The sequence below is a fragment of the Sinocyclocheilus anshuiensis genome, unplaced genomic scaffold, assembly GCF_001515605.1.
Source record: "Sinocyclocheilus anshuiensis isolate Anshui unplaced genomic scaffold, SAMN03320099.WGS_v1.1 scaffold2192, whole genome shotgun sequence".
Taxonomy (NCBI): domain Eukaryota; kingdom Metazoa; phylum Chordata; class Actinopteri; order Cypriniformes; family Cyprinidae; genus Sinocyclocheilus; species Sinocyclocheilus anshuiensis.
This window is the reverse complement of record NW_015542463.1, coordinates 389420-402416: the sequence shown is the minus strand read 5'-3', so window position 1 is coordinate 402416 and position 12997 is coordinate 389420. Positions and strand designations below refer to the sequence as shown.

At 38.2% G+C, this 12997-nt stretch overlaps 1 protein-coding gene across 1 annotated transcript in view; it reads left to right on the top strand.

The window, feature by feature from the left end:
* Positions 1-1094: 1094 nt before the first annotated feature.
* The window catches only part of LOC107693808 (junctophilin-1-like), a 71898-nt gene continuing 59995 nt past the window's right edge, over positions 1095-12997 (top strand). Inside the window, exons 1-2 of the mRNA XM_016493331.1 lie at positions 1095-1796; positions 3539-4289. Of these exons, the coding sequence (XP_016348817.1) occupies positions 1418-1796; positions 3539-4289 (1130 nt within the window). The 5' untranslated portion in view covers positions 1095-1417. The remainder of the gene's footprint in view (positions 1797-3538; positions 4290-12997) is intronic.

The following is a 12997-nucleotide window of genomic DNA, read 5'->3' as shown; positions in this document are numbered from 1 at the left end:
ACTGAAGTTGTTGGTCAGTTTCACATAAGATAGAAGAATAATGGTACATTTAATAAGAGTACAATATATGTCTTTTCTACATGAAAAATTAGATTTTGCACATGTTACTGTTGTTAATAAAATACATTTTGTAAGCTTCCCAACTCAAGCTTAGTGCTTTACTGTCAAAAGTGTATAAACATTAAAATAAACAAGAACTGAACATGTAATATTATTAGTAACTGCACTTATTAATGCAAAACGATTACAGTTAAAATGGGGAAAATATGTGAACGATTGCATTGCAGGCTGATTTATGGTATGACCCTAAATTTTCTGCTTGTGCTCCTAAAAATGTTCAGTCAGAGGCTACAGTGCTCGATAATAATAGTTAGTCTCGAGCCCTGTATACAGTGTGTGTGTGTGTGTGTGTGTGTGTGTGTGTGTGTGTGTGTGTGTGTAATGAAGAATTCAGATGCAAAAGCCTCCATCTGACATCTGAAATTTTCTTCTAAAATTAGCATTTTTATCAGGCTCCTGTATTTATGTTCAGTCTTTAATTGCATAGAAAATGACCTATACATTGCCATTAGAGTAAATTTGCTGAACCTAAACATAGGAGCCTGATAAAAATGCTCATTTTAGATGAAACTTTCAGATGCCACTTAGGCTTTTGCATCTGAACTCTTCATATATAATATATGATCTGGCATCATTTACATATCATATCATACATCATACATCCCAGGTTCATGTGAATATAGGTTTCCAAATCATCCCTGAATAATCTTGAGTAAATAGAATGATTCAAAATGCAAAATTTATATTTTTTCCAGGCCATAAAATTCCCAGGTTTGTGAAATTCAGCTTAAATCTTTCCAAAACATGCTTAGTCTACATGTGAAGTATTTTGTAGGATACTTCTTTAATTTTGTTATTCATTCAAACTTTGTTTAGCAATTTCCTTTTTTTAACCAAATCAAGAAGACAAAAAAAATCCGGCTCTAGGAAAGGAAAAGAGAAAACAATTTTAAACAAAGAGCATTTCTTACAACCTCTGAACCAGCGCTCTCTCATTTAGCCCGGTGAGGGTGGAGTGGGCGGGGCCGCGGCGATGACGCCGGAGGATTGGCAGCTGGTTTCGCCGCCGCGCCGCGTCGCGTCTCTCTCGCTGTGTCTGCTCTGCGCAGCGCCTGCGAACGGAGGGAGTCGGTGAAACGCAGCGGCGGTTCCAGCGCATGCGGCTTCGGTAACGATGCACTAAACCTGCCTCTTCATTCATACTCTCACAACCCTAGCAGAAATACCAACCAACAACATCTCCATTGTGATTCATTCTCCCCGGTTTAATCGTTGCTGAATAAGGTTTAATGAAAGAGAAAGACAAGAAGAAGCGCACGGCAACGTTACGACTGTTTTTATTTTCATCCCATTCTGAATGACGGGCGGACGGTTCGACTTCGACGATGGAGGCACTTACTGTGGCGGATGGGAGGACGGGAAAGCCCACGGACACGGCATCTGCACGGGACCCAAGGGTCAAGGCGAGTACGCCGGGTCCTGGTCCCACGGTTTCGAGATAGTCGGGGTCTACACCTGGCCCAGCGGGAATACGTACCAGGGCTACTGGTCGCAGGGCAAACGCCACGGGCTGGGTGTTGAGACCAAGGGGAAGTGGGTTTATCGTGGGGAGTGGAGTCACGGGTTCAAGGGTCGCTATGGAGTTCGGCAGAGCACCAATACACCTGCTAGATACGATGGGACGTGGAGTAATGGACTACAGGATGGCTATGGAGTCGAAACCTATGGGGATGGTGGTAAGTGCCACTGCAAATGCCATTTGTATGATGAGAATCGTAAGCAGCTGAACCATTACGATTTCTCTTGTCGATGTCCCGGCCATAATGATTCTTTTAGTACTTTTGAGAAAGAAATGTTTGAAAATAAGACATTCTTTGATTTACAGAAGACTGTTACTGAATGATCATATAACAAATCAAGGATAGCCTACATTTTATTCTGTTTACAAAGACAAATGTTAGTCCTAACCATATATCATAATTGCAGGCCTAAACATACCAAAATATGGCAATGTATTTCATGAATTAATTAATTAATCCACACATACAGCAAAACTCATATCTTTGACTACAATTTGTCATATGAACAACCAGTCAGTTACGACGCCGATTTAAGCTTCGGAGTCTTAAGTACAACATAACACTGTAAAAGCTGTTGCTTCATTCGAGTCGGACATGACGAAAGTAATAACTTGCGGTTCAGTAAGTGAGTCAGATTAAATTCAGTAACCCCTCCGTCTGATTCATAATCGTTCTTGATTCACTAAAAGAACCGGTTCATAAGAGTCATTCGTTCGGGTGTCGAACACAGATTGATAGAGCTGAATGTTTTTGATTCTTAAAAAGAATCGGATTAAACGAGTCATTCGTTTGAAAATTAGTTTTCTCTTAAATAAATCTCAGAACTTTCTGGACCACTAACATAAACTATTTGTTTATTTATTATTTTCCATTTAAAATACATTAATGGCATTGTTTTTACATGCAATGTTGCCATGCATTATACACACAAGAAATGACAAGAAAAAGACATTTATATTTACACATATAATATAAACATATATATAAAAAATACTGTAATAGACTATGTGTACATATAGGTAGTTTTTAATATATTGGTTATATATTCTCTAAAAAGAGCCTGATCATGAGAGTCATTTACTCAGGAACTGTGAACACTGGTCTCGCTGTATGTTTTTGGTTCACTGATAAGAATCGGCTGGTGAGAATCATTCATTCAGGAATCAGACTGCTCTGATCGATGTATGTTTTGAGCTGTAGATTCAGTAAATGTCTTCCAGCTGAATACTAGGATGACATTTTGAGAATCTTTAACATAATAGAACAACATGAAAAAGAACTGATTCAAGGTTCCTGATTCTGTTTGTTTTTGCCAACTGTCAGGCCACAGGTCATAGCCATTGGGTGTAAATAACACCCAATTTTTTCAAAGTGCACTGAAGAAATGCTGATGGTGACATGAGGGTGAATATTTATATTCTTTGACATAAATGCACAACCTATAGTAATTTACGCATGACATAATTACAGCCAAGATTCTACCACAATTTACTCTATGCATTTCATGGCACTGCAATGTGACATCCAACATTTAACTGACGTTTTGCATTTTCGGAGCCTACATTAGTTTCCGAATTAGTTTTGGGATCCGTGTCATTTGTGTCAGTGATTTTAGATTAGGCTGACTGATGAACACTGTGAACATAAAACACATTTGTCATGCATCACTGAAGGGGCAAGAGATTTTAATTATCCAATTTTCATTACACTCTTAAGGTTCATGAGTTATGAGTTGTTAACAAGCATTAATTGATATTTGATATGCTAATGTGCATGCTTTTTTATCATTAATATTACCACTGAATACGTTTCAAACCAAATTAAGCAAGGTATGGCACTTCATGTGCTGTTTGCTTACTTGATCTACATGAGTTTAATGTTTCTTTTTGTTTCATAAGGCACATATCAAGGCCAGTGGATGGGGGGCATGAGACATGGCTACGGTGTGCGACAGAGTGTGCCTTATGGAATGGCCACCATTATCCGCTCTCCGCTTCGCACCTCCCTGGCCTCCCTAAGAAGTGTGCAAAGCAATGGTGCCGTTCTGCAGGACGCGGTACTCGACACACCAATTGGAAGCCGTGGTGGTTTTGTGCTGAATTTTCACAGCGACACCGAAGTCGTCACCGGGAAGAAGAAGGGCCTGTTCCGCCGTGGGTCCCTCTTCGGCAGCCTCCGCCAGCTACGTAAATCCGACTCCAAAACATCCATCTCTAGCAAACGGAGCTCGGCACGTAGCGACGCCACTATGAGCCGCATCAGCTCCAGCGACGCCAACTCCACCATCAGCTACGGAGACGGAGAGTACACCCCCATGGAGGACCATGTGGACGCCACCACCACAGAGTCCTACATGGGCGAGTGGAAGAATGACAAACGCAATGGGTTTGGAGTCAGTGAGCGATCAAGCGGGCTGAAGTACGAAGGGGAATGGATGAACAACAAGAGGCATGGATACGGATGCACAATATTCCCAGATGGAACCAAAGAGGAGGGGAAGTATAAAAATAACGTGTTGGTGCGTGGGATAAGGAAGCAGCTTATTCCGCTAAAAAACCATAAAACTAAAGAAAAAGTGGACAGGGCCGTGGAGGGGGCTCGAAGGGCTGCAGCTATCGCCAGGACTAAAGTGGAAATAGCAGTGTCAAGGTAGGGCACCTCATTTGTTGAAAATCCTTTTGTAAAGCCAAAAATGGAAATTCTGGCATCATTTACAAATTCTGATGTGGTTCCAAACTCATGTGGCTAATGTGATAGCCACTCTTTTTCATATAAAGAAAGTGAATGGGGATCTGAGCTGTTGAGCTGCAGAATGACAAAGTAGCAGCTATATTCCAAATCTTCTGAAGCCATACAATGGTTTTGTGTGAGAAAGACCTATGGCGTATGGGGCATTTATTTAGATGTCATTCATATTTCTGGACCTATTTTAAGATGTTGCTTCACACACCAACAATGTTCAGCAAAGCTCGGGTGTTTTTAACAGATATCCTTTGTTCGAGCTTCTCAAATGGTTAGAAAGTCTTGAGTTTTGAAAGGTTGTGCAAGCAGCCTTTTTGAGGATTGGTGTCTATTATTTGTCCATTGCTCAGATGCACAGGGAGCAGTCATAGGGTCATGCATCTCATGTACACTATTATGATGTCTGTTCCCTTGCCAAGAGCCATACTAGACAGACATTTTAATGGATGTGTTGTGTAAGCCACTTATTCAAGGCACACAAATTCATAACATCCTAGACAGGTCTTGGAAAACTCACATGCTCATGTTCCTTCCATTGACCAACCAAACAGATACTTTGTCGAACATCTAGACAATATTCAAGTATAAGTTGTGTGAATGTATACACACACTTTATGAACATACTGCATGAATTAGAGAGGTTACTTGCAATGAAGGATTATCCAAGTCAGTGATTCTTATACAAACAAACATTTGAATATATTGAAAGCTGTCCTTAAACAAGCTGTCCTTGAACCCACTGGATGAGCAGAACCCTTGGTTCACAAATTAGTGGGCTTGCAAAACCTCTTAATGGGCTTTAATTAGTCATTTTTAAAATTTGTTTTTCAGTTAAACACTACAAATAAGAGGATCCATGAGAAACAACACTGAATAAGATATTAAGACTTGTATTTGAATGTAGGTGTATTTTGTGTTACTGCAATGGCACATTTCTTTTTTTCAACTTGTTTTTAACTGGTTTAGATTTTTTTTTAAAAAGGGGGAACTCTGCCAGAGCAGTAAGACTAAATATATTATGCAGTTTTCCTTAGTACATTAATTTAAATATTTTTGGATGTTTTCACTGGAAAATTAGACAAAAATACTGCAGTTTTACAAAGTATGTCCTGCTCAAGTGATCAGATACAGTGAAATTAATGGATTTTCATGTATACTACCATTCAAGAGTTCAGGGTCAGCAAGTTTTTTTTTATTTTTTACTTTTGTTCAGCAAGGATGGATTAATTTGATCAAAGGTTAACATGAAGACTGTTGTAGAAGATTTCTATTTCAAATAAGTGCTGATCTTTTGAAGTTTCCTAAAAAACAAAGAAGAATCCTGGAAAGAAAGTGTATAAAAGTTTCCTCAAAAATATTGAGCAAAACATTTATAATAAGATGAAATGTTTCGTGATCACCAAATCAGCATATTAGAATGATTTCTGAATGATCATGTGACTCCGAAGACTGCTGAAAATTCACCTTTGCCATCACATGAATAAATTACATTTTAAAATATATGAAAATATTTATTTTAAATAGTAATATTTCACAATTTTAACATTTTTACTATGATATATTTATCAAACAAATAGAGCCGTAGTTGGCAAAAGAGACATCTTTTCTAAAGACATTAAAAATCTTAGTGACCCCAAACTTTTGAATGGTATAATGCAAATAAGTTCCATCTTTTCAGTCAGAATGTGACATTTTAATGACACTTCTTTCAAGTTGGGACTGAACCTGTATGTAACCCTTTAACATTTCAGCCCTAATATATTAATTTTATGGGTCCAAGACCACCAATAGGACTAATTGACTGTTGGTGTGTATATATGTGCACGTCTGCCTCATGTATGTGTTTCGGCTGTCTGATGACCCTGATCTCATGTTAGTGATCAGCCAATCAATAAATAAATAACATGACTCAGAATGTAGGCAACACTTGTTATGCTGCTAGTATTCAGAGGGGTCATACAGGTTAACAGTTGGTTTGAGTGCCACTTTCAGGCTATTTACAGTTTCTGTATTTATCTTAACATCGAATAAGCCACATAGCACGTACTGGGCACTAATAGCCGAGTATCTGGCATTTGTCCCTCTTAGGAGTGGCCTGTCTTCTGTGGTTACCTCTCCCTCAGTGAGCAATGGGTCAGGGTTACAAGACTTACGCTCCAGGGTCATTACCAGTGCTATGAAATTAAAGTAAAGCCATTTTACTATGCATTACTTGCATTCAGTTACAGCTGAGCAAGAGTCTTGGCTGGCTAGCAGTACTTTAAAGATTGATATAGTAATACTCCTCACTATCTCCAATTCACCCTAGAGTATATTCCCTTCAAAGGGTCGTAAATATAATGCCACAGCCCCCCTCCCCTTTTCTTCAGGGGCAGGGCGCTTGCTGCGGTCAACAGAATCTGCTGTTTTAGGAGGTAGTGTGAAAGGTTAACTGGCGTTCTTGGCCTCACTGTGAAAGGAAACGTGATAGATCCAGTGTCAGGACAACTACAGAATATAACAGGTTCACTTCAGGTGTTAGCAAAGAAAGTCATCGATGAGAGTGAGCTTTAACTTAGTTTGGACCTACTATTAGGTTAAATCTCGTTTTAATGGACAAATGAATAGCATTTCCTTGTTATAATTTCTTAAAGGGATAGTTCACCTAAAAATGAAAATTCTGTCATTAATTACTCACCCTCATGTCGTTCCAAACCCATAAGGCCTTCGTTCATCTTTGGAACACAAATTAAGATCTTTTTGATGAAATCCGAGAGCTTTCTGACCCCACCGACAGCAATGCAACTAACATGTTCAAGGCCCAGAAAGGTAGTAAGGACATCGTTAAAATAGTCCATGTGACATCAGTGGTTCCACCGTAATTTTATGAAGCTACGAGAACACTTTTTGTGTGCAAAGAAAACAAAAATAATGACTTTATTCAACAATTTCTTCTTTTCCGTGTCAGTCTTCGATGGCTGTTCACAAAAGTACCACTCTCAAAAATCATAAAAATGCTCAAATAAGTTTAATTTTCTTTAAGAAGTATAACATTTCTTGTTTTTGTTTTTTTGTTTTTTGACAAAATATGACCTTAGCAACGATTTGAAAAATGTGAGGGTCTCTTTAAGGCATGAATATTTATTAACTCTCAAAAAGTTGGGTGGCACGAACATATTCATATAAATTTCTAAATGTGGCAGAATCATAAACAAACCCCTCCTCCCCCATTTATAATGACAGCTTTGCCCCGGTTATGCTAGTGATTATGAATGAGAGACAGAGAGGTAAAAGAGCCCTTCAATTTTTCCTCCCACCTTTTCTCACCCTCTTCATACTCAGCTCCATTTGATATTAGTCATTCACCATAAAAAGGTGGGAGTAGAGGAGCATTTAATTGTTCAGTCAACCTACAGCCTGTGCTCTCTCTGTCTCTCTTATGCTCACTGGTGTGTCAGCAGCACAGAACTCGGGCTGACTAAATAAGACAAGGATGGAGTCAACTTATCAGCTCTGGACAGAAATACATAAGCCAGCAGCAGTTGATACAGTAGCCCATCACTGCCTGGCTGTCAACTGCCCTACGTGCCAATAGACTTCACAAATGTTTATCGTCAGTCGCAACAATGACTTCATCTGCATTTGTCTCTTACCCACATGCAAGCACACAGATATAAACTCAGTGACACACACACACACACACACACACTTTCCATCCTTAACTAAATTAGTTAAGGATGGAAAGAGCAAAGGATAACAGTAATAATGATTATAATAATGACATGTATAATGTACAGATCATTTTGTTGAACATGCATAGATAGATAGATAGATAGATAGATACTAACATTTTTAAGTACTTAGCAAATTATGTTTACTGGTGAAAATAAATGTGCTCAACAATTAAGATCACAAAACAACATTGCATGAATATAATGTCATAAAACGATTTTCATTTTTATTATTGCTAAAACATGTATAGTATATTATTATCATGTATAGTATATTATTACATATAGTATATTTTTTGTTTGTTGTTTTTTATTGTTTTATAATTGTCAAAAATCAAATATAAATTAATTTTAAAATAAATTCTTAAAGGGGTCATATGATGTTGCTAAAAAGAACATTATGTTGTGTATTTGGTGTAATGCAATGTGTTTATGTGGTTTAAGGTAAAAAAAAAACATTATTTTCCACGTAATGTATGCATTTGTTGCATCCAGTGGGGACATAATTACTGATTATTATGACTTATACTGTGTTTTTAGGCGTTGCATTGCATATCGCGCCGTGTAAACATAAAACCACGTCTGCATGTGTGATCGGAGAAACGACAAACAAGCGATACTCCACTGCTCAAAACTCGCATTTGAATCATCAGTGGCAAATTCTTTAAATATAAAAAATGTACTTACAGGCTGAGTCAGAAGCGCCAGACTGTCCTTGCAAAGTTGGAACTGCCCCACTTTATAGAACAGCCTTTGAGCACAGGCCCATTGTAGGCTATGCAGAACTGCAGGTTCAGGAAACAGTCCTCCATAAAATGCGTCACACACTAGAGTGAGTGAGAGTGAGCAGCAGCGGGCAGTCTTGAGAACGGCGCGGCCAGCAGGCTTGCGGCAACCACATGTGACGACCTCGGGCTGGACTCCTGGAAGGCCAAACAAAGTAGTTTCGCTTTCACACCGAAACACACAGCATCTCCACAACATGGCAATTTTGCCAACAACAGTACTACAGCGAGAATAAAAGTTACGCCTTCTTTCTTTGTGTGAATATTTGGGCGGTGTTATGCAAAATTTCCCACACAGTGACATAGACATGTGGGGGCGTGTTTAAACGAGGCGTTTTCGTAGGACGTGGACAAGTCTTAACTTTTATAAAGAATATCTCTTTGGATTTGAGACTTTAGTCTTTGCAACTTTACAGATCTTCTTTATGCACCAAGAGCTTGTAACACTCCAAAGAGAAAGAAAAAATTGAAATCACGTCATATGACCCCTTTAATATTGGTTATCTTATCATATTACTAGTGTTCAAAATTTTATGGTCGGTTAAAATTTTTTCATTGTTTTAAAAAAAAGCCTCTTATTCTCACCTATGCTGCAATTATTTGATCAAAAAGACAGTAAAAAGTAAATTATTGTAAAATATTATTACAATGTAAAATCCCTGTTTTCTATTTTAATAATTTCAAAATGTAATTGATTCCTTTGATGGAAAAGCTGAATTTTCAGCATCATTACTCCAGGCTTCAGTGTCACATGATCCTTCAGAGATCATTTTAATATACTGTTTTGTTGCACAAGAAACATTTCCTATTATTATCAATGTTGTAAACCATCGGGCTGCTTAATATTTTTTAATACATTGTCGTACATTGGGATCCTTTGATGAATAAAAAGTTCAAAAGAACAGCAATTATATGAAATAGAAATCTTTTGTAACATTATAAATGTCTTTACTGTCACTTTTGATCAATTTAATGTGTTCTGAATAAAAGTTTTAATTTGTATTATAAATAAAAACATATTGAAAACAATATTGGTCAATCTCTCCAAACAAACAGCCAGTCTAAGAAATAAATATTGCATGAGCCAATACTCCAACAGCTGAATATAATATGTAATTAGATAATTAATTTTAGGATGTGCTTTCAGAGAAGCAACAGAACCATCTCTGAAAGCACACTGTGTTTTACAGTGTGTGAAAAATCCACTTACAGGAAAGAACAAACTCTGATTGGTTCAAGAAGCCATTCGTTACCTGAGCCACCCAATCCCTCTCATCTGTGTATTGCTGTGGCCGAAATGCAGTGAGGGATTACTTCATGTTGACAGGTTAAGAGTGAAGAGCCTTTCCACATCCAGCTCAACGTGGGCCCACGTGAGAGCCACCGTACCCTCCAGCACAGCGCACAGACCACTAAAATTAAACATGCTGATGCCGAACTCCAGATAAGTCCCCTGACTAGAGCTTAATATGAGCAACACATAAAAAGACTGATAGACACAGCCATCATATTTTTAATTCATGTGTTCTGGAATGAGGACACATAATTTAAAGCTGTGGTGAAAATGGAAAGCATGCTCAATCACATCTCAGTTTCACTCAGAATGCTGCCATAATTAGTTTGTACAGTTGCAAAGTCCATTACTGGATAAGTAGGATGACAGTTCTGATTTAATTTAGGCAAATTTGTCAAATGGACGTGAAATGTGATTTTTGAAATGCTTGCATAATTTATGTTAATATCTAATGATGCACAGCTGTAGTGGTTGATATTAGCAATTGCGTTTAAAGCCAAGATTAGTGTATCACTGTCAGGCAAAACATCTGCCAGCTTTGTCATGCAGCCTCACCCTCCCCTTCGGACCATCACATGGTATTAATAACAGAAAGATCTCTGTGTACAGTAAATATTAGGAACGGCACAGCATTGGCACATAAAACTGCTCTGATTCGCACCTCTGGTCAGACCAACCCCGTGTCGAAGAGCCTTCACAATCTCTGGCTGTTCACTAATCACAATATATCTCTTATTCAATTCCCAGTGCTATATCTCTGGCCTTTGTTCAATGCCACCACTGTTTCCTAAGCTCATTATATAATTCAGAAGACTTTAAGTCCTATGCACTTATCAAAGAGCTTATGGAAGTCTATATGACCCAATATGGATATAAGAATTGGTATAGTGCCACACTGCAAAAAATAATTTACTTACGTGGCAGTAAAACTATTTTGATGATCTTAAAATGAGATATAAATGATCAAAAGAAACTGTGTCTTTGTTTTTTTGGTGAAAAATTTTATAAAAATATGCTCATTTTCATAAAAATATCCAGAATTTAATGTGAATAAAATAAAAATCACAAAAAAAAAATAAAAAAACCTACATAAAAAATTAGAAAAAAATAAAATAAAAATGGACCAATATAAGCTTTCTGGACCAAAAATAAAATTAGTGTCATTTTTGGCCTTCGGGTCATTTTGACCCACGAGGGACACTTTTGTTATAGGTTTGGGAGGGACGGATGAGGGTTTTAAATAAACCTAAGGGTACAGCACACAGGTTCACATTGTTTAGCCACTAGTTAATTTATCTGGGCTCCATTAGCCCAGAAACACATTTAACTCAGGTCACTATACTTTAAGCTACACACAGCATTAGTTCACTAGCGTTATGCAATAGAATAAAGAGAGCTATGAAACTAAGTTTTTCAGGTTAAGTAAGTTTTTATTCAGGTAAGAAATACTACAGAAATTAAAGTAATCAAATGTAAAATAACACATACAGTGTTATTTTACATTTGATTAATTTCTGTAATCTTCATTGTAAAAAATTAATACAGATTAATGCTTACCATTAAAGTTATAAAACATATTCAGTCAAGAGCGGAGAGTGATTTTCTTTGTCTTTTGTTCTTTAATTAACATGACAGACAGCAGTAGACTGCGGTCCCTTTAAGAGTTTATCCACGGACCCAATATAGGGCCTGTTTACACCTGGTCATTTCATGCATTTTCTCTGATCGGATATCTATCTGATTTGTTAAAACGTTTCCATTTACACTTGGCCACATAAATGTATCTCCACAAAATTGATATAAATCAGATCTTAAATTCCCGCGCTATATGCAAATTTACGTTCACGTCAACGAAAGCAACAGATATGCACAACATTTTATTCATCATCAGCTAATTTCCAGATGAAAGACAGGTGCGAGAGCGGCATCAGCACTGGAAAGATAACTTAGTATTACTACTTTTTATGAATGATTGTGTGTGTTGAGTGTCTGTGACTTACTTTCAGTTTCATTTGCGGCAGTTTGCACGTCGGTTTGCTGAAGAAATACTCAGCTACTCATTCATGACGATGCATGTAGCTTTAGCTCTCTCGTATCTGACTATAACTTACTCACACGTTTATTATTTTAACATTTTAGGAGTTCGGCGCCAATAGCCTTGTGGTTAGTGCGTCGACACATAGTGCGACTGCGGTCACGGAGACCCGAGTTCGATTCCCGTCTCGAGGTCCTTTGCCGATCCCGACCAACGGTCCAAAAACGTAAATATATGAAAGTGCAGAGAGCAATGATATGTATTTGCCGCCTTCTCCTGCGCCGTCGTTACTAAGCAACGGGGTAAACAGCTGCTGGCTTGATGACGCAAATGAACTGCGGTTCGGACCCAAATAAAATAATGTGAACACAGTCCAGCGGGGGCAGGGGGAGGGGGGAGCAATCGAACTCGGGTTCGGACCAAGCCATCGAACCAAGTGTGAAAGCACCCTCAGTTTCATTCGCAGCAGTTTGCGCATCGGCTTGCTGAAGCTCAGCTACTCGTCCGCAGCGATGCGTGTTGCATTAGCGCAGTCTGACTAATGTCATATAGCCTATAACACGCTCTCACACGTTTATTATTTTATCATTTTGGGAGGAGTAAAATTTACATATGTGGTTTCAACAACCAGATGCATTTACACTTGTCCAGTTTCGTCTGGAATGCAGCCCAGACCACCTCCTGAAGTGGTTTGAAAGATCGGATTTATATCCGTCTCAAATGCGTTTCGGAGGGCATTTACACCTGGTCTTTTCACGATCGGATAGCTATCCGATCAGAAAAAAACGCAT